At 40.7% G+C, this 21817-nt stretch overlaps 6 protein-coding genes across 6 annotated transcripts; 4 read left to right on the top strand and 2 right to left on the bottom strand.

Annotated features, from left to right (window-relative positions):
- Positions 1 to 1061: 1061 nt before the first annotated feature.
- Positions 1062 to 3490, top strand: BCR41DRAFT_388307 (hypothetical protein). The gene is made up of 2 exons (XM_022027989.1): positions 1062 to 1410; positions 1519 to 3490. Exons 1-2 carry the CDS (start codon positions 1205 to 1207, stop codon positions 3344 to 3346), a joined length of 2034 nt encoding a protein of 677 aa, XP_021878789.1. The 5' UTR covers positions 1062 to 1204; the 3' UTR covers positions 3347 to 3490.
- A 1261-nt stretch (positions 3491 to 4751) lies between these two features.
- Positions 4752 to 8297, top strand: BCR41DRAFT_358549 (hypothetical protein). The gene is made up of 2 exons (XM_022025059.1): positions 4752 to 5017; positions 5154 to 8297. The coding sequence occupies exons 1-2, from the start codon at positions 4812 to 4814 to the stop codon at positions 8134 to 8136; spliced, it is 3189 nt and encodes a 1062-aa protein (XP_021878788.1). The 5' UTR covers positions 4752 to 4811; the 3' UTR covers positions 8137 to 8297.
- A 740-nt stretch (positions 8298 to 9037) lies between these two features.
- On the bottom strand, positions 9038 to 12684 carry BCR41DRAFT_388305 (mitochondrial carrier domain-containing protein). The gene is made up of 6 exons (XM_022027988.1): positions 11416 to 12684; positions 11153 to 11295; positions 10637 to 10799; positions 9534 to 10509; positions 9272 to 9398; positions 9038 to 9150 (listed from the first exon to the last, which is right to left on the bottom strand). The coding sequence occupies exons 1-6, from the start codon at positions 12512 to 12514 to the stop codon at positions 9085 to 9087; spliced, it is 2574 nt and encodes an 857-aa protein (XP_021878787.1). The 5' UTR covers positions 12515 to 12684; the 3' UTR covers positions 9038 to 9084.
- A 1668-nt stretch (positions 12685 to 14352) lies between these two features.
- BCR41DRAFT_358543 (hypothetical protein) lies at positions 14353 to 16022 on the bottom strand. The gene has a single exon (XM_022025058.1). The coding sequence runs from the start codon at positions 15915 to 15917 to the stop codon at positions 14397 to 14399; it is 1521 nt and encodes a 506-aa protein (XP_021878786.1). The 5' UTR covers positions 15918 to 16022; the 3' UTR covers positions 14353 to 14396.
- A 497-nt stretch (positions 16023 to 16519) lies between these two features.
- Positions 16520 to 17358, top strand: BCR41DRAFT_388303 (hypothetical protein). The gene is made up of 2 exons (XM_022027987.1): positions 16520 to 16888; positions 17036 to 17358. Exons 1-2 carry the CDS (start codon positions 16690 to 16692, stop codon positions 17347 to 17349), a joined length of 513 nt encoding a protein of 170 aa, XP_021878785.1. The 5' UTR covers positions 16520 to 16689; the 3' UTR covers positions 17350 to 17358.
- A 656-nt stretch (positions 17359 to 18014) lies between these two features.
- Positions 18015 to 19302, top strand: BCR41DRAFT_137282 (mitochondrial PGP phosphatase). The gene is made up of 4 exons (XM_022019517.1): positions 18015 to 18198; positions 18358 to 18473; positions 18647 to 18994; positions 19088 to 19302. The coding sequence occupies exons 1-3, from the start codon at positions 18108 to 18110 to the stop codon at positions 18977 to 18979; spliced, it is 540 nt and encodes a 179-aa protein (XP_021878784.1). The 5' UTR covers positions 18015 to 18107; the 3' UTR covers positions 18980 to 18994; positions 19088 to 19302.
- The last annotated feature ends 2515 nt before the right edge of the window (positions 19303 to 21817 follow it).

The following is a 21817-nucleotide window of genomic DNA, read 5'->3' as shown; positions in this document are numbered from 1 at the left end:
TATACAAGAGCAATGCACCATTAAGAAAAGATTAGAACCGGGCATAGATGCTCATGATAAAGGGAGGAGGTTACTGCAATGATATTCTTGGCCCTTGTGCCCGGTTACCATGAAATATTCCTCTATATATATTTATATAACCCGACCAATGATGTAGTTTCAACAGAGCTCCTTTCCTTTTTATCGATATCCACTTGGAAAACCGCTATGAGCGCCTTTTATGCAAATGTATCCAGCCAAAATGGGGAGGAATTATGAATGACCTGGACCAGCAGCTCATATTCAATCAGCATGAAACATTAAAGCCTTTGATAAAGAAGCTTTTGGAATGTATTATGTGAGGAGAAACAGATTGAGGCTGATTGCTCTTTCGCGCAATCCTAATCTTTTTTTTAGGTGAATGATATTTACCTTTAATGGCAGAAGAAAAAAAAAACGAACGACCTTACCCAACCAATCCTGATAATGGAGACAGGACAGATGAGACGGAAGGCTTTTGCAGGAGCGTGGTTTCTCCTCGACGGCCTCACCTAAAAAAGCCTGGTCACGAACAGAATGTGTTCGCCATCATTAAAAAGAGCTATAAGCATTCCACTCATCATATTAGCTATTCCTTTACCTCATGTCTGTGCGGCATATGCGATCAATAATCGATATTTTGATCCCTCGCAGTCGCATCAAAGAGCAAACCAGAGAGTGTGGGCGATGTCAACAGACAATGATGCTTGCATATAAGTATAGTAGCTTCTCTCCAGATACAAGTTTATGCTTACAAGAAATGTCGTTAGTGAAGCAATTGCCACAAATCATTTTCAGTTCTTAGTCCATCGAAAAGCTCTCTTTGACTCGATCCTTTCGACAATTGCAGAAATCAACAAACCTATCTTAAGAGTAGAACAAAATTCTCCCGTCGTTTCTGCGCGGGACAAAGGCGGAAATATCTTGTAAGTGAGGACAAATATATACAGATGGAAGATTGAACAAGTTCAGTTTCTAGTTCTACTGGCTTATATAATACTGTTGGGTGGAATTCAGCCATCATTGTGGGATAAGGAGTAGCACGGGTGAATGTACTCAATACATCGTTCGAGTGCATATTTTATTCTCAAAAAATATGGCCGAGTATGTACCCCTGGTTTAAATTCTTCTTTTCATCATCGATTGAATCCACTGCATCTATTGAATTCATTGAATTACCACTGAAATGAGCAAGCATCAATACCAACAATTCCGAAAGGCCGGCATCATTGAAAAAGTCTGTGTCAGAGCTACTTCCACCTCTGCCGGTAATGCCAGCAGTTCGTCATATTATGTGGATCTACTAGACGTTCAAGACTGGTTTCCGGATGCATTGTGGTTTAAGTTGGATGGGTTTCCCATCCCATTCCTTTTTGATTCTGATGGCATGAGGTATATTATTGATTATAGTGCTTATCAGTTGTTCCCGAAGAATGAGGACTCAATTTGACGCGTCTTTTTTTTTTTTTTTTTTTTTTTTTTTATTTATTTATTAACTAGATTCGAACCTCCACGCGGTGCTTTCTATCCTGACAAGGTTCTGGACATCATTACAAATGTAGAGATTAAAGACCTATTATTGGAAGCCAAAGAGAAGGACAACGAAATACTTAAACTGGAATGGGAGTTGTATTCACTGCAGGTGAAGGACAAAGAGAAAGACGACGAGATATATAAACTGCAATTGGAGACAATTATTTTGCAGCATCAAGCCCGCGACAGACTTGCTATCCTTCAAGAGCACGCCAATGCTATTCTTGCCCAGAACTTTGAGCTACATGAGTATTCAATCCCTCGGTTATTTATAGTTTTGCCTGTCGATACCACCAAGTGGGATCCAATGAATATCTTGAGGAACAAGTTCCGCCTTCATTTCCTGTGTGAAGGTGAGAATCACACCGTAAAGGCAGGCAAGAGCAGCCAGAGCCAAATCCATGTTGTCCAGCGTGACGGATATGAGATCCAAAATAGTACGGAATTCTTCCACAAGTACGGAAAGTACATACTCATCCTTTTACAGTGGCTCAAGTCAGAAAAGTCCTCGACTCCTCTGGTCGATGCTATCAATCATTCAATCGAGTATATGATGGCACTGACTGTTGAATATCCAACCTTGAAAAATATCAACTCAATCGACGACTATGAGGGACTTGAAGTAGCAGATCTCCGACAGCTGAACACATTCCTTCAAATCAATGATAAAGAACAGCAACATGGCAACTTGCACAGAGTCATGACGGAAGCAGGGCATGTCAAATGGGTTTGTCTCGACCACTATCACGCCATGTATAATGAAAAAGAACAGAGAGCCTTAGAAAATACAGTGAAGATGGATGGCGGCAAATGTGATTCGTACCTTGGTAAAGTGGTTATCACATTGAAGTCAAGAAATAGAGCTAAAGAATTCTTCGCCGCTCTGGGCAAGACAAGAGGTGTTTATGAACTGGATATCACATTCAACTGGGACTGGACCAAGGCTGACCTTGAAACATTTGAGGATATACTAAAGAAGTCAAGCGTATCGATTCTTCGACTTGAACTTGGACGGTTTCAAGAAGGCATTAACTGGCCATTATCCAAAACATCCACGCGATATGAAATACTTGCTCGCATCATAGAACTAAGCAGTATGAAGGCGATCCATCTTGTTTTATCCCCAGAGCTCATAAAACTTTCCAACCTACATCCCAAAATATCGCCACGTCTTCATAAGCTAACCATTGAGATGAAACCTCGAAAAATTGGGCCTAATGATTTTAAAGAACTTGCGCATTCACTCAAGACCAACACCGTTTTGACTATCTTGAACCTGGAGGGCAACTCAATTGGAAAGGAAGGGGCTCGGGTGCTGTCAGAGGCACTCAAGACCAACAGCACTTTAACCACTCTGGACTTGGAGAGTAATTCAATTATGAACGAAGGAGCTTTGGTACTGGCAGAGGCGCTCAAAGTCAACACAACTTTGACCACCATGAAATTGACGGACAACTCGATTGGGGATGGAGGAGCTCTTGCGCTGTCAGAAGCACTCAAGGTTAATGCGACTTTGACCACTATGGGCTTGAAGAAAAACTCAATTGGAGATAAAGGAGCTCTTGCACTAGCAGGGGCACTCAAGACCAATAGAACTTTGACCATTTTAGACTTGTACAACAATTCAATTGAGGATAAAGGGGCTCTTGCACTATCACAAGCACTCAAGGCTAATATAAGTTTGACCACTTTGTACTTGAAGGGCAACCCGATTGGGGATGAAGGAGCTTTCATGCTGCTAGAGGTACTCAAGACCAACATCATTTTGACCAGTTTGGACTTGTTTGAGGAATGAATGAGCCCTGACGCAAGACTAATGCGGTTTAGACTTCAATAAATGAGAGACACTTTGATCGAGCTTTGGCGCTCCTCAGGGAGGGGGAGAGGCGTTCAGTGTCGCCTGGCTGACTATGAACTGTTGTTGTTATTTAATTAGTTTAATTGATATGATTGATTAAATCATGAAATGGTGTTAGAATAGCTAAGGAAAAATAGCCCTTCTAAATGAATAACGTTGCAACAGTCAAGCGTTCATTGCGAGGTTACTTTTTGATCCTACGAACATCCCAGCGTAGTGAAAAGCTCATCCTTATTAATTATATAGTATCCCATTTTTCATAGTCAATAAAGGCCAATGCAGAGTATTTAGTAATGATCAACCATGTGTGATCTTTAAATTGCACAAAGTAAAGGCGGTGAAGGAGGTAAAGGCAGTAATGGCGCTTACTTGTGGCCCCTTTCATCATCCAGAACATGTGCACAGCTCATGTCCAAGTAGCAAAAGGTAAATCCTGATACAATAGCTGGCGTTTCGATTCAGCTACATTCTCACGACTGCGCCAAAGCACAAAACGGAGGATGTGGTGACATCGGCGGGCAGTGGTATGGATGCATTTAAAAGTGCATAAATTATCTGACAGCTTTTATCCAGCACAAGTTTATTGTTTTATGATACTGAACACAATTCATAGCTGAATTGTCAATAAAAATGAATACCACAACAGTATTTCTTGATGCCAAGATGACGGGAGACACAAAGCATCCAGCTGCTACTCTTTACATTGGGTACATTGAATCACTCAATGACAACTGCCAACTTGAGACGAGCCGAGCAAACCAATGATAAGTCTGGTACGCTGGTTGGGATTAAGAAATGCCTTCAAGACGTCGTTCTTAAAGCAGTTGTCGTGTCTTGATCGATTTCAAGTTCACTAGAAAGATCTTTTGACCAAATTCCATAAACATCCAGAAACTATTCTGAACAGATAAACGAAATTAGTCCCACTGTCTCTGCTAGGGAGGAAAACAAGCTATGTTGTCGACGAGATCGAGCGTGGTCGAGAAGACAGAAAGGAAGAGTCCTGAAGCTCAGTTTGGTCTATGGGTTCAAAATCTACATCCTTGAAATCTTCCAAGAGAGAGCGGTAGCATGCTGATACGACGTCAATAACCAAGGCCTACTTTTCAACAGCTTTAACCATATCTCCATATTTTATTGACAAGCAGTTCTCTTGAAAGAAAGTAAACTCATTCGATCAAGCAATTGTTGAATAAGTGAATGCAGCAAGCTCATCAAATCAAGTGCGGTGCAGGAGTCAAGGAAAAGGGGTTTGAAGAGGGCACATGCAAACTAACAGGCATATTTCTTACCTCAGCAAGTGAAAAAAAAAAAAAAAAAAAAAAAAAAAGGCTGACTGTACCCCTGGTTAAAAATTCTTCATCCTGTCATCATCCCTTGAATCCCTTGAATTACCACCGAAATGAGCGAACATCAATACCAAAGATTTCGAAAGGGCAACATCATTGAAAAAGTTCGTGTCAAAACCACTCTCGTCTCCACCGACAATGTCAGTAGCTCGCCATGCTATGTGAGTGTGCAAGAGGTTCGAGACGCGTTTCCGGATGCACTGCTGTTCAAATTGGATGGGCTTCCCATCCCTTTCCTTGTAGACGCTGATGGCAACAGGTACTTTATTGATCATAACGCGTCTTATTAATTGCCCTAGAAAGACAATGAGGAATCCAGTTTGATAGCTTTTTTATTTTTATTTTTTTTATTTTTTTTATTTTTTTTATTTTTTTATACTACTATGCTCTATTAGAATCGAGCCTCTGCGCATAGGATTCTACCCTGACAAGGTCCTGGATATTGTCACAAAAGTGCTGCAGCCCGGCAACAGCAACAGCAACAGCGATAGCAACGGCAATAACAACACCGCTAGTCAGCTGCCTACACCGGAAGAGTCGGCGGATTTAGCCTCTCAGAATCGTCTTTTATCGATTCACAATAATACGCAAGTTGAGGAGATCCACCCTGACGACCCTAACGTTGAGCAGATTGTAGAGTTGTTCCTAGAGATCAAAAAGAAGGATGAAAGGATACTTAAACTGCAAGATGAAATGATCAAAATACAAGGAGGACTCATAAGGAAGGATAGCGAGATACTTAACCTGAAATTGAGGCCTAAAGAAAAGGACGGGCTGCTCAAACCGGGCGGGGTACTTGAACCGCAACTCGAGGTGCAACCGAAGCTTAAAAATTTGGAACATTCAGTCCTCGACAGACTTGTCGCTCTTCAAGAACACGCTAATGCTATCTTTACCCAGAACATTGATCTACAAGAGTATCAAATCCCTCGACTATTTGTAATTTTACCTGATAGCCGCACAGAGTGGAACGCAAAGAATCTATTGAGTAACCAGTTCCGCCTCCATTTTCTGTGTGAAGATGGGGATCGTACCGTCCAGACAAGTCAGAGCGGTCAGAACCAGGTGCATATTACTGAACATGAAGGATATGAGATCAGAAGCAGCACGGAATTCTTCCGCAAGTACGGAAAGCACATGCTCGTCCTTTTACAGTGGCTCAAGTTGTCAACATCCTCGTCTTCTCTGATCGATGCTATTGATTACTCAATCGACTATATGGAAGCGCTCTCTAAGGATGATCCAGTCTTGAGCAGCATCAACACAGTCGATGGCTATGAGGCACTTGAAGTAGCGGATCTCCAACAGCTGAGCACATTCCTTCGAATCGATGGTAAAGAAAAGCAATATGGCAACTTGTACAAAACCATAACGAAAACAGGCTATGTCAAATGGGTTTGTTTCGAACACTGTCGCTTGACGTATAAGGAAAGAGAACAGAGGGTGTTTGTGGATGCAGTCAAACTAAGTGGCGGCAATTATGACCCGCAAGTTGCTAAAGCCACTATCACATTGAAATCAAAAGAGAAATCTAAAGGATTCTTCGATGCTCTGGCTAATGCAGGACGTGTTTATGAACTGGATATCACATTCAACTGGGACTGGACCGAGGCAGATCTTGAAGCATTTGGGAATGCACTAAAGAAGTCAACTGTATCGATTCTTCGACTGAAACTTGGGCAGCTTCGACAAAGTATCAACAAGTTCTTTACAGTAGTCAAAGCATTCCTGCGGTATGAAGGAGTTGTTCACATCATGGAACTGGGCAATACGAAGAAGATTCATATCATTCTATCTCCAGAGCTCGTAAAGCTTTCCAGTTTACAACCTAAAAGACTGTCATACCCACACAAGTTAACCATGGAGATGAGACCTCGAAAGATCGAAGCCAATGTATTTCAGGATCTTGCAAATGCACTCAAGACCAACACGACTTTGATCGCCTTGGGCTTGGAAGACAACTCAATTAGGAAGGAAGGAGCTCGGGTGCTGTCAGAGGCACTTAAGGTCAATACGATTTTGACCACTCTGAGACTGAAGGGCAATATGATTGGGAAAGAAGGGGCTCTTGCACTATCAGAAGCGCTCAAGGTTAATACCGCTTTAACCTTTTTGGACTTGGAGGGCAACTCAATTGGAAAAGAAGGAGCTATTGCGCTGTCAGAGGCACTCAAGGTCAACAGAGCTTTGACCTCTATGAAATTGGCGAGTAACTCATTAGGAAGAGAGGGGACACTGGCATTGTCAGAGGCACTCAAGGCCAACAACACTTTAACCACTCTTGACTTGGAGGGTAATTCAATTATGAACGAAGGAGCTCAAGCACTGGCAGAGGCACTCAAGACCAACGCAACTTTGACCACTATGAAGTTGATGAGCAACTCAATTGGGGATAAAGGAGTCCTTGCCCTGTCAGAGGCGCTCAAGACTAATGCGGCTTTAACTACTTTGGACTTGGAAGGCAACTCAGTTGGGGATGATGGAGCCCTTGCACTTGCAGGAGCACTCAAGATCAACACGACATTAAACAGTTTGTACTTGTGGCGCAACTCAATTGGGGATAAAGGGGCCTCTGTCCTATCAGAAGGGCTCAAGACTAACACGGCGTTAACCGCTTTGGATTTGGAGGGCAATTCAATTGGGGACAATGGAGCTCTTGCACTTTCAGAAGGTCTCAAGGCTAACAAGGCTTTGACCACTATGAGCTTGATGGGCAACTCAGTTAAGGCCAAAGGAGCTCTTGCTCTGTCAGAGGCGCTCAAGATCAATACGTCTTTAACCACTTTGAAGTTGGGAAATAACTTAATCGGGGTTGAAGGGGCTCGGAGACTATCAGAAGCACTCAAGGTCAACACAACTTTGACCACTTTGTACTTGTTGCTCAACTCAATCGGAGATGAAGGAGCCCTTGTACTGTCTGAGGCACTAAAAACCAATGCGGCTTTGTCCACTATGGACTTGAGTCAGAACTCGATCGGGAATAAAGGGGCTCTTGCAATTTCAGAGGCACTCAAGGTTAACAAGGCTTTGACCACTATAAACTTGAACGACAACTTGATTGGGGCCGAAGGAGCTCAGGGACTGTCGATGGCACTCAAGGCCAATATGACGTTGACCACTCTGAGGTTGGGAAAGAACCTAATTAGAGATGAGGGAGCTCGGGGACTGTCAGAGGCGCTCAAGATCAATAGGAATTTGACCAATTTATACCTGTGGGGCAACTCAATTGGAGATGAAGGAGTCCTTGCACTATCTGAGGCACTCAAGGTTAACGAGGTTTTGACCACCATGGACTTGAGTCAGAACTCGATTGGGAATAAAGGAGCTCAGGCACTGTCAGAAGTACACAAGGTCAATCCGAATTTGAGTCTCGCTTAATGAGAGACGTCTTGGTGGATAATCAAGCAGCCTTGATGCTGTCGGGAGTGCTCAACATTGTTTAACGGAAATAAGGCTGAAGAAACTAAGTAAAAATACCCTAGTAATGTGAATTAAATAAATGACTGACTTCATGGATCCCTTTCCAAAGACAGCACAGAGATTCAATGCCGTTCCTACACCTTGCAGACTTCATGATTTCGATATCCGAAATCATCATGACATGCCATGCGTTATGATATTGAATAGAGTATTTGAGGCCCCATTAGACATCTCAAAGTCCATTTTTTAGACTGATGAAGCTCGTGGAGAAGCTTAGACTTTCATATGTCCAACGGCATCCTGCTCTCTCGATAAGGATGCTTTAAATTTCGTATTAGAGCAGAATTATTTGGGGACAATCATTCTTTACCTGTGATTTTTTTTTAAAAAAAAAAAAAAAAAAAAAAAAAGAGAGAAAGAGAGAAAGAGAGATGTGCTATGTAGTTTGTGTAGTCTACGTTCTTTATTTTTAATTTTATTTTTTTTATCTAGAAACTATTGCCGCCTCAGATCTAATAGTTTAGACAATAAAAAAAAAAAAAAAAGATAGAGAGAGGGAGAGAAATAGAGAGAGAGAGAGAGAGAGAGAGAGAGAGAGAGAGAGAGAGGAGGATCGAGGCAGCATGCAACAAAAACTAAAAGATAAAAATAAATAATGGAATGGGCGAGTGGAAGATGCATTTCTTTTTTTTTTTTTTTTTTTTTTTTTTTGGCCCCATCTATGGCGAATGATAAAAAATAGTCTAGAGATTGTTTCTTTTTTCTTTTTCTTTTTCTTTTTTTTTTTTCTTTCTTTTTCTTGAGAATGCTGAATGTTGTTCGTGCCACTTTTTTTTTTTTTTTTTTTTTTTTTTTTTGGAATCTCAAAGCCCTCTTCTTGTTCAAAGAGAGAGATTGATAAAATTTTTAGAGGCCAAGTTCGCGTTTACTGTATTCGTAAACAACATACGAGATACTAACAGCAGGGACAACCTATACAGGACATCAAAGAAGTAAGAGAAGAAGAAGGAAAATAAACTGCTGTTAGTATCATGTCAAAAAGCTTTGATGTCTAATTTGAATGAAAATCACACATCATGGATAATGCCTTTACCTTTGTCAAAGTCGGGACCATGCCCTTGTAGAACCCTCGAATACCATCCTTTTCATAAGTCTTTCTGAAGACATCCAATGTTGAAGTGTACGTTTGTGGATGTTGAGGCGTTCCTTGGGCTTGTAACCTACATCCGAAGAAAGAGTGGAGATCAAATGTGTGAGAGGAATGATTTGTGCATATCAGAGGAGTTTAGCAGAAAATGGAAAAAAGAAAAAATGTGTGCGCTACAAACGCCTTAGACAATCAAAAATGCTTTTACCTCGTTCGAGCAAGACTGAGTGGGTATACACATGTAGCACCAACACTACCACTAATGGTTCCGCAGGCCAACAAGACAAAGACACTAGGTCTCTCTAATGATTTCTCATCACTACCTTCGTCACCTTCATGTACTCCTGCCTTCCATCGCATGTATCCAAACTTGAGTGTCTCAAATACTGAAAGATCAATCGCTGCATATGGGAAGATCCCTACAAGAGACGGTCCTAAACCGCGGTAGAATCCACGAAGGCCTGCTCTCTGCCACATCTCAACGGCTACAGATCGTATACTAGGTTTCCTAGGTGCCATAGCTGATGCCGTTGCTGTAGACAAAGACGATATAGACCCAGATGCAGTCGCAAATGACGGTGATGGCGATGATGATGATAATATCCCCTTTTTCTTTACAAATGTCGATGTGGCTGATGCTGTTGATGAAGATGAAGATGAAGATGAAGATGAAGAAGCTGGGCCACTACCGCTAGTCCTGACTGTAGACGACATGATTCTGGTTTTGATCGTCTCCAATGGATAAATGGAGAATTGAGATACCACTCCGGCTACACCACCTGCCAAGAAACGTCCCGAGGTTGCAATCTCGGGTCGGTGTGGAGCTGTATGTGTTCTTGTCCCGGAGCTGTTTGGGTCGTGATGTGAATGGACTGTCATGGCAGGAATATGGTTCACAATAAAGCTCTTGCTAGTTTCATATGTATAGAACTTGATGGCAGATTCTGGTACAATCTTTATAATATTGAGTCCATTGCCTTTGAAAAATGTCCTGATACCTCCCTGATGATACAGATCTATGATTGCATTCCATAAGAGCCTTTGTTTGACAGGAGCGACAGTCATGGGTTTGGGTGAGGTGAACTTTGAAATGTGTTTAAGGCCAGCCTGTGCAGCCGGACCTGTTAATGCCGGGACTGAGTTGGTGATGAGATATACTTTGAGTCGATCCAGTGGTGCAGTGGCTGATGGACGAATGGTATCAAAGTGAAAAGTGCTTTTTTTTTTTTTTTAATACCCAGAAAAATATAAATCTCTTTGTATCTGCATTCACCATCATCTGTTTTTTTTTTTTTATTTAATTGATTTTACCTGTTCTCGAGACTGCACCAGCGATGGCGCCAGCCAACAAGTATCTGGCAACGTAATCATTCTCGGAGGGTGGCATGACAACATCTCCGTCTACGCCAACCTGGGCCACCACTTCCTGAACATAGTTGTAGATTTCTTTGAGGGTTGGTTCACGAGGAAGTAGCTAAATGTGTTTAAAATAATAATAACAATGAAATAATCAGAATTAGATAAGAAACGAAAACGGTTTTGGATTATGAAATACTAATTTGTCTTTTTTGTCTTGTGCTGCGCCCTGGTTTTTTTTTTTTTTTTTTTTTTGTCTCACTAGCGCTCTCTTTTCCCTCCTATTGCAGTGCTATCAATAGATGTAACTAATTGTCCCTTAAATATCAAATATCGCCATCATTTGATCGGCTTTTGTCTATATCCACCATGATTATCCCTATTCCTTCCAAAGATACCTGTTCTCTGTGAAGAAAGGCGTTTTTTTAGATGTAATAAAAAAATAAAATAAAAAATAAAAAAATCTCTTACCACCAAGAAATCACGCCATTCCTCAAAATCAATCGCACCGTCACCATCCTTGTCCATGGCTTTGATGAACAACCGTAGTTCAGCATCTGTCATGTTGATCCCAGCCTTTGCCAATGATGCCTGCAACTCATCTGCCTGGATTTCTGTTAAAGTAAAAAAAAGAAAAGAAATAAAACCTTTGTTAGCATGTAAACTAGCCCATTGAATAGCCTTTTATAATAATTTTTTTTTTTTTTTTTTTTTTTCCTTTTCTTTTGATTTACCATTATCATTGTTATGGTCAATCTCTCTGAAAAGGTTCCATAGCCTCTCTTCCTTTTCCTCGACAAAGACTTCAAAGTCAACATAGCGTACTTGTCCTCCATGTCCTCCGAATGTCTTATTAGTAGGATGGCTATGGTTGTTATCAATCAGATTGTCGTTGTCATATGGATAGGATCCATCCTGATCTTGACTGTTGTGATCTCCTGTACCTGTACCATTGCCATTACCACGACCATTACCATTGCTTGAGCCTGTAGAGTCAAAAGAGCCATCTAGGGACTCTTCTTCTCCCTCCTTTTCTTCATCCTCACTATCATTATTGCTATTGCTGCTGTTGTTTTTCCTACGTAGACTTCTGGAATGACATAGCTGTAATAGTTCGTCCGCATACCGTCGCTGTACATTCTTGTCCGGCGTTATGTCCTCAAAGAAGGTGACCAAAGAGTTGGCGTCCAAGAATCCAGATCGTTTTGAATCGAGTTGACTGAATTGTTTCCGGATCCGGATCTGTCGTTCTTCTCGGGTTTCGTAATGAGGTGGATTCCCTACTCTGTACTGAGGCTTGACAAGGTCTTCTTCTTCTTTAGAAGAAGGCTTGTTGTTGTTGCTGCAGTCATTGTCGGCAGGCAAGAATGTAGGGTCGGAATCAGATTCAATACTTTTATTATTATTACTATTGTTGTTGTTGTTGGTGGTGGTGGTGGTGTTATTGCTGGTGCTGTTACTACGACTCCTAGTTTTACTACGACTGCTACTAATGCTTAAATCGGTTGATTCAGGATTAGATTTTAATTGTGATTGTGATTGTGATTGTGATTGTGATTTTAATGATGTTGGTGGTAATGATTTAGATGTAGCATTTTTAGTGGCAGAGGTTGTAGTAAAAGTAGAAGTGGTTCCTGTAACATTGTCCGTGTCCGTGTTCGTGTTCGTGTTCGTGTCCGAGTCAGAGTCAGAGTCCGTGTCCTTGTTGTTGTTATTCTTGTTCTTGTTTGGTTGCATTGGCAAGTCCATGAGTTTGATAGAGGTACGATCCTTGTCAGCCTCGGTAATGTGTCCAGGACTAGGGCCGGGATCAGGGTCTGTAAGGGAGGGCATTATGATTGAAAGCGAACAGGATGAAGCAACAAGAGATGTGAAGGATTAGAAGAGAGAGAGAGAGAGAGAGAGAAAGAGAGAATGATAAAGAGTAAGAGAGAATCGAGTCCTGTGAAAGAATTGAATAAGAGAGTGGGAGAGTGGAGAGTGGGAGAGTGGGGAGTGAAGAGTGAAGAGAGATAAAGGATCAAAGAGTAAGGAAGAAGAAGAAAGGAAACAAAGAAGGTAGAAAGGAAAGAAAGAAAGAAAAGAGAACCGTTATTGCGGAAGGGGGAAAGAGAGAGGAAAAGGGGAGATCAGGTCCGAATGAGGATTTTACATTATACATTTGTACATCGAAATAGACATTCGATGACATGATTTGTGAAAAAAAAAAAAAAAAAAAAAAAAAAGTCATCTCCGAATGACTTATCGTTGTTGGCCATGCAATGGACTTGTCCGTTCTGTTATGACTCCGCCCTTCTCTTCTTCTTTAACCTTTTTTTATTTCTTTTTTCTTTTCTTCCTCTTCTCCTTTTCTTCTTCTCCTTGTTCTCCCTGCTCTTCATCCATCGAATGAATAAGATCTTTATAAAAAAAGACCTGTTTACACTCCATAACAATGTCATGACCATTGGAATGCAACGATGCTCACTTTGATCATTGTATAGATATATCTATTTTATATTTATTATATATATAATATATATATATATAATCCGATCAAACAAACATAAGCGTAAATACCCATTACAATACAATACAATACAATACAATAACATTAGTAAACTAAAAATAAAGAATACACACAGACTAAGGCACTTCAACTGCTCTTTTTCCTATTCTCTTCTCTCTCCCACGGACAACATTTAAAAAAAAAAAAAAAAAAAAAAAGAAAAAAAGTGCAGAAAACTTCTTGAAAGCGGGGTAAGGCGGGTTATAAGTGTGAAGCGGGCAAAGTAAATAAGCACAATGTTAAATTACATTATACAGCACACAATGACAACCAACATCAGGTCTCTTTGACTCTTTCTTTTTCGCCCTTCTCTTTCCTTATACAGCTATCATCATCATTGCTCCTGGTCCATTGCTTTCAAAAAGAAAGACTAGACATGTGTCCAAGATGGAATTCAAACGAGATATACTTGCTTCTGTTGCTTCCTTTATTTTCCGCCTAATTTTTTTTTTACTTTATATTCTATATGTTGTGATCATATGCATCTTGCTCACTTTTCACTTTCACTTTCATATTTGTCCACGTGGATCCCAGCCCTCTTTCTTCCCTTATAACCCCATCAAAAGGTAAAATGCATCAAAGCATGGCGCATATTGAAAAACAAACATCCTTTTCTCTAATGGGGCCTTACCTTGCTCCCCCAAATACCGCCTTTTAATCTTTTCTCCCTGTCCTGTCGTTGCAGCACGCTTTTTTCTTTTTTCTTTTTTCTTTTTTCTTTTCTTTTTTTTATATACACACAATAAAAGGGTCTATGTATTCGACTGTACAAACACAATTAATATGAAACGTGGACAAAATAACCATTCTTTTGGTAAGAGAGTGTGTGGGGTAAAAATTCCCTTGTTTTGGCAACTAGAAAAGACCCTGTTGCATTCTCCACGACAATGCTTTTTTACCAGGAAATGAACTCTACCAGTTGACAAAATCACTTCGCGTTTTATTTTCTATGAATCACCTAATGCTTTGTTCCTCTTGCTGTCCTCTACTGTTTCTTCTTTTTACTTTTTCCACCTGTTGCTGTTGTTGTTCTCTTTACTGTTGGTGGCTGTGTCAATGTTACAGCTCTTTATTCTTTATTCTTTCTTTCTTTTCTTTTCTTTTTTTTTTTTTTTTTTTTTTTCTCTAGGTGTGTGCGCATCAGCCCAGTCTGTGCTATTTACTGAATCAACTTTGCTTTTCAAACAATGTGCTGGAGGACGTGATCGAAACGCGATCATGTCCAAGGTCATGTCCCAAATGTGGGTGGTAATGTTCTGGAGGATGGGGATGTGTCAAACTGAGCATCTGTAACGAACACAGCACCGGATGCTCCGTTGGGTTGAGATTGTAATCCAACGAGGACCCTCTACTTTTCAAAGTCTTGGCTGAATCCATACTCTGGTGTAAATGATGGGAGTAAGAATAGGGATGGTGATGGGGATGGTGATTATGAGAGTGATGTACATAGAGATGTCTCGAAGACCCTGATCGGTTGAGCCCATTGGGCGGCGGCGAAGACATTGAGCCGTTCTTGGATCCAAAATACCCTCCCTCTCCTACATGTCCCTCAGCATAGAGATCCAGGGGTGTAATGGGTGCTGAGGGCCCCAAATGGGGTCGGAGCATAGGGGAACTTCGAGGCGAGATCCCGATCAAAGGTATCGTCTCGTCCGATGGTACAGTCACGCCCGAAGAAGTAGAAGAGGAAGAAGCATTCGAGAGTCTTCCGTACGACATTGCTGTGGACGAGGACATGGACGATAATGAGGATGAGGAAGAAAAGGATGATGACGCGTGATGGTGTGTGTGCTGAATAGGATGATACAGACATCCAAATGCATCGTAGAGCGCAATCCTCATTGTTTTGGACTCGGGTGGCGACAATGACGAAGATAGTACCTCTAAAGGCGGGGTCGTGGAGACAGACAATGGCAGCGACAAAGCTGATGAGTTCGGACCATGTGGTCCGTCCGAGGGATGGAGTTGTTGTTGTTGTTGTTGTTGTTGTTGTTGGTGGTGAGCATTGTTGTCATGATTTATTTGTTGAGCAACAGTAGCAACAGCAGCGTCCTCATGGCCCTGCACCCCTCGCTGTCCTCGCTCTGGTGCTGCTGCTGTAGCCGCAGAGTTGGAATTAAGAATGGAAGGGTGCGGCATTGGTGTAGCAGTAGCAGGATTGACATCAGATAGTCCGGCCCTAATTGCTCGCCTTGATAGTGGTGATGTTGCCATCGCCGAATTCTTGGCTGATGCGCTGTTAGGCTTTGAAATTTTTATTGATCCCCTTTTGCTAAAATTATCATCCATTGTAAAACCATCGCCACTGCCCTGATTGTGACCAGTGGTGGTCAAAGCACTCTTGCTCTCAGAGGCAGCAGTGTTTGATAAAAGGTTTTGTCCATTGGTATGGCTGATGTCATTGCATAGGCTTACTGATGAGGGGCTTTTTAACGATAGTGATGATGCATCAGAAGGTACGAAGCCCTTACTACGTTCGCCAGGAGATGAAGATGAAGGCCCCGGAGGCGTAAGTGGAGCATGGTCGCGTGCAGACAATGGATCCATGTTGTGGTCAAAGAGAACAGGTAGATTCTCCCGCGATATCTTTGTGTCCTTGGTCTCTACCTTGGGATCCTTAGATTCTCTGGAAAGATGTGGCAACTTGCGGTGTGTAGTCACGTTTGGAAAGACTATTACAGATGCCATAGATGCTGATGGTTGTTGCTATTGCAAACGTAAGGTATGAAAAAGGAAGCGAAAACGAAAGCGAAGGCGGGCTGTGGAGGAAGGATTGAAGAAAAAAAAAAAAAGGGCAAAAGTTTTTTTTTTATTTACGATGCACGAAATGTAAAATGGACGCAATATGCAACTGACTTTAGGTTTTATGTCAGCACAGAGAAATGTAGTAGAGGATGGAATATGAAGTTGAAGAAATGGATGATGGAAAAAAAAGAAAGAAAAGAAGAAAGCATCTCTCTCTCTCTATCTTATCTATCTGCCAAGTCTCTTTCTCTCTCCCTTCACCCTTCGCTGCCTTCATAAAAACCCCTCAGGCTTTTTTTATTTCCATCCTATTGTTGGTAATGAGGCATTTTTTCTTATATCCCTCCCTTTCTCGTTCTATTCTTTTTATTTCCTAGTTCATGCAGCAGCTAAAAAAAAAAAAATAAAATAAAATAAAAAGCGTGTGTGTGCATGCACGTGTGTGTGCGACATCACATTTGGACAATGCGCGAATCGTCCGCATTTGGTAATGTCCAGAATTATCTTTTTTTTTTTTTTTTTTTTTCACCCACATTCTCGCCTCACTTCTCTTTTCTCTTTCTACTTTTCATTCTTTCGCTTTGGTTACCAACGTTCATCCCCACCCTTTCTTCACCAACATTTCAGGATCGTAAGGAAAGCTCAGTCATCAGAAACGCAGACAGTTGGATTAATCTACAGGGATATATACATCATTTATACAAACGTCCTCAAGATGCCTGTCGTACATCAATTTCGAGCGGTTGCGAACACTTCCAACGTGCTCCTCATCACAAAGATCGTGACTATCTCATCTATGGGCATCTACGCAGGTTCTGCATTGAATTTCAACACTGTCATCATGCCTTCGCTCCGTCGCTTCGCCTGGAACTCGTCGCTTTCAGTCTGGGGAGAAATGTTTATTCTTTCTAAACGTAACTTTTTTCTTTTTCTTTTCCTTTTTCTCTTTCTTTTCTTTCCTCAATCCTTGTTGTCGATGATCATCTTTCAGCTAACATATCGTTTTTTTTTTTATTTATTTATTTATTTATTTATTTTTTTTTTTTTTTTTTTTCATAAAGCCATACAATTCACCTCTATAATGACCAGTGTAATCGGCGGATCAATCTTATTCTATCAAACCCGGAACCCTTACTATCTTGCAGGTGCAGCCATGATGGGCTCGATCTTGTTCTACACAAACGTTTTATTACATCCGATTCATGCCCACTTGTTGGATATTCGTAAACATTCACGGGAAGAACCTTCAGTCGAAGAAATGTTGATTCAATGGGATGCAATCCATTTCGGAAGGACTTTACTCAGCTATGGCGCCATGGTCGTTACTCTCTATGCAGCCTTAAGTGGACCTGGTTATACGCGAGTATCATTGTGAATGCTATATAAAAAAAAATAAAAAAAAAAAAAATAGACGAAGGGAGAGTGAGAGAGTGAAGAAGAAAACGGAGGAGAATGTGAAAAGCATCCTCTTCTGAGAGGGGAAAATACTCTGTCCTTCTTCCGCTCTGCTGCTTTCCCTCATTGTAAATAAACGATGATTTCATGATTGCATGATTTGCGCATGCATATGGCCCGGAATAAAAGAACGAAATCCCCCAACATTCGAAAACAGCGACAGCAACAGCAACAGCAACAGCAACAGCAACAGCAACAGCAACAGCAACAGCAACAGCAACAGCAACAGCAACAATAACTGCTGGACCAGGACAGCAGCAGTAATAGAGCAAGTATACAACTAGGACAAAAGAACCATTTTTACTCGTTTTTGAAAGATGATGAGATTAAAAACTTATTCCCACGCTTAATCCCTTCCCTCCTCTTCTGTTCACTTTATCGACATCATCGACAGGAACAATGAGCGAGCGATTGACCAACAAACAAAAGATTGTCCTTATCCCTATCCTTCTTTCTCTCTTGTGCAACCAGGGTTTAGTCATAGAGAATGTATAACATTTACACACAAATTTAAAAAAAAAAAAAAAAAAAAAAAAGTCAATGCCAATATGGTCATAGCTTTAAAACACCTGCTCTGCTTTTCGCTTTTTGCTTTTGCAATTCCTCTCTTTCCATTATAATTGCTCATTCACTCATTCACCCATTCACTCATTCAGTTTTAAATTCATATAAAAATAAATGGGACAAAGTTTCAACCTCCAGGGAATCTTGCAAGCATTCCGTGTCTTGGCATCACCTCGACTCATGGTACCTCACTTAATTGTCCGAGGTACTTTTTTTTTTTTTTTAAATAAAAAAAAAAAAAAAAAAGAAAGAAAGAAAGAAAAAGCATTCAGTTAAACACGACTCAGGAAAAATGGAGTGTAACACGATTATGAATTATGAATTATTAATTATTCATAATAAAATACTATTGCAAAAAAAATAGATGTCCGTGATATCAATTTTGAACAACTTCATAGGTCTGGCATTATTGCCATCGCATTCGATAAAGACAATTGCTTGACGCGACCTTATGGCCATGATCTACATCCACCATTCAAGGTTAGATGAGCATCAGTGTCACCATATATGAAAGGAGCATAGAGCAAAAAAAAAAAAAAAAAAAAAGCATCCCTGTATAACAAACAATTCATTAACTTTTTTTTTTTTTTTTTTTTTCCTACCGATATGCATTACATTACATTACACAAAATAAAAAAAAAAAAAAAAAATAGGATGCATGGAAAAGATGTAGAGATGTTTATAAAGATCAAGTCATTATCGTCTCTAATTCTGCAGGAACCAAGGATGATCAGGACCATCAACTCGCTAAAGCTATCGAAACATCTCTTTCAGTCCCTGTCCTGCGTCATGAACAGAAAAAACCCTCAGGCGGTGATGAACTTTTGCGGCATTTCAGTGGCATCAAACCCTCTCGGGTCGCTATCGTCGGTGACAGAGCCCTAACCGACGTTGTCTTTGGTAATAACTATGGCATGTTCACCATCCTCACCAGAGACGTCGTCACAGAGGAAGGTGATAACCCCATGGCCATTCGAGTAAGTTGAGAAGAAAGAATCCTTGTATGAGAGAAAGCGAGACAGAAAGAGCATGGTGGAAAGTGAAAAAAGGACACATTTTTATAATTCTATATTTCCATATTTGGATTAAATTAGATCCGCAGAATGGAGCATCGCGTATTGGCGTTCTTGGACAGGATCAACATCAAAGCACGTCCTCATCCTATCTCAGTTGATCCATATAAAGTCATAACCCAACCACCTCCTCCATCTCAAGACCAAAGAGAAAGCAAAAACACAGGCGATCATTGACCATGTCAGGTCTCTAAAGGCTGAAAAGTGAAGATAACATAGACTAAAACCGTAGAGACAAATGTAAAAAAAAAAAAATAATAATAATAAAAAAAAATAAAATAAAATAATAAACTGAAAAGGCTGGCTACATTTTTCACTTCCTTTGCTCCTACTTCTACTTGAGAGAGGCCTTGTAACGTTAGCTGGCAGTGTATTGTCCTCCTAGTTATGAACATACCCAGTAGCCATATAGAGAACGCATCTGTGCCTATTAGCTGTTAAACACGCCCTATTTTGTGCTGTGTAACTTTGCGACAGCAGAGGGTAGTATTGGCGGCATCAACACATTATCGATGCGGCGTGGTATCGGTGGCATCGACACCCCAAGATATTGGCATAGACTATAAACAACATTACAAAGATGTGTGTCATTTAAAATATGGAATAGTATGCATTTATGTGTTCGTGGTTTCCTCTATCCCTCGGGAAGTCGGAACAAATGCTGCTCGTTCTTTTTGGTTGTGTCTTTTTAATTATAGAGTATAAAGTTCCATTAAGCATATGCACTACGATCAGCACAAGTCTTCGAAGGGTACGCAACATAAACAGAGCAGTGTTTATTGACTATCAATTGGAACGTAGAACGGGCAAATTTGCCCATTTAGCTTTCATCAACTCATGAACAGGCCAGCTCCAGTTCCTACAAGAGAGAAAACAGCCGGCTATTGGATTCTTATGACCCATATGAGGCCACAGTTATGGGTGCGTAAGAGCAACGTCGGTGTTCCGGCCTCTCGATTTGCATGCCAAGGATGCAAACAAAAAAATCAGCAAGGACCAATCAGCAGTAAAAATCAACAAGCAAAAATCAATATCAATAAAAATCAATCAGTAGAAAACTATTAAAATCCATTTATCAAGCCATGTCTCTCTGCGCATTTCCCAATTTTCTCCTTCTTCTACCTAGACTAAAGACAACCAAGTGCTTATCTCTATTATTCTCTACTTCCTTCATGGTTTCTTTTTTGCTGAGATTTGTTGCCGAGTCATCCTCCATACTGATCTAAAAAAATGTTTTTTTTTAAAAAAAAAAAAAAATAAAAAAAAAAAACGGCGGGAAGTGCCTTGCGCATATGGCATCTCAAATGTGGCTCAAGAAGTTTAAACCCATCACGGTGACAGTGAGGACTGCGAGGGTTTCCGCGTTCGCCCCGCGAAGCGCTCGAGAAAGCAGTTATTGAGGAGATCGACTCTCCCTTCACACCTTTCCAAGTTTGTAAATGAAAGGATCTTAGTTTTCATATGCTCGAGCAATGGTATTCTTCTGCCCATGAAAATTTAGACTAATTTCGACTTGTACATGTAACAAATAATATTATATCGAGATTGGGCGTGTTCTCTATGTGGCTGCTGGGTAACTTACACACACACCTAAATGAATGACCTCCTTAGACTCGTCACCAGCCTGAGGACGAAGTTTATGTGCACATGCACATGCTGAAAGGCAAACGTGTCTTGCTCTGGCAGACACTTACTCTCTCAGGCTGGGACCAAACTTGACATTTTGGCTGGGAGGTCTCTTTTTTTTTAAATTTGAAAAAATTTCCAAGTCAAACACACCGCTAGGAAAGGCTCTTTTTTTTTCTGCCATTCTCGCCACAGAAAATGGCTTTTTTTTTTTTTTTTTTTTTTTTTTCAAAGTCCAGACTAGGATATTGATTTGATTGAGAACGAACGAGGAATGAGAAAAAAGAATGGTATATTTCGCGTAAAAAGAGTCATCATGCTCTAATTAATCAATTAATTACCTTTAATTAAGATAGTGTGCTTAATAAGGTCAGAGAGATGGAAACGAGAATTGTGGAGTAGATTCAAATGTTAGAATAATAAAATGTTAGAATAATAGATGGCAATGCAGATGATGGAAACAAGAGATGATTGGTAAAAATGAGGCTAGTGATTTGGGTGTGTGTAGGACCGATTAAAAAGCGCCATCCCGTTTGTCAAAAGGGCAAGTGGATAGTGATGGCTTCGTTCATAAAGGATGAAGGATTGTAAAGGATACTCAATAGATATGGTATTTTCATTACAAGACAAAATTCCTTTCACTTGATTGACATTCGACTCTTTTCTTCATGCTTGAACCTCGGCGATCCTCCTGCATATGCGGTATTGATGCGAGTTTTTATGACATGCTGTCCCGCATGTTTTAAATATCTAGGTGTTGCCTTAACACTCTGATCGTTGTTGATAACGAGCTCCTAAACTTTAAGCTTGACGTGTATGTCGCCTGGGACCATGGAACGGAGGAATGTAATATTGTCACTTTTCTCCGAGGTTTGATCGGTTTCTCTTCAAGCATGATCCAGTAAATATTATCAATCATCTCCTTGAATGATGCTTGCTTGATCGAATGCTCCTCTGATGTGACCTGGAATGGCTTGTCGGGCCCCAACACAAAACTTATGGGTGGAAAGATAGGAATAAACAATAGAAACAACTTGCCACCTGCTTGAGAAAATTCTGATGATGCAGCTGCGGCAATCCGCTTGGTGTGCTCACTTCTCCTTGCTCAGGTTTATTGAATAGCGA

This window comes from Lobosporangium transversale, assembly GCF_002105155.1.
Source record: "Lobosporangium transversale strain NRRL 3116 chromosome Unknown BCR41scaffold_34, whole genome shotgun sequence".
Lineage (NCBI taxonomy): Eukaryota > Fungi > Mortierellomycota > Mortierellomycetes > Mortierellales > Mortierellaceae > Lobosporangium > Lobosporangium transversale.
This window is presented reverse-complemented; position numbering and strand designations above follow the sequence as displayed.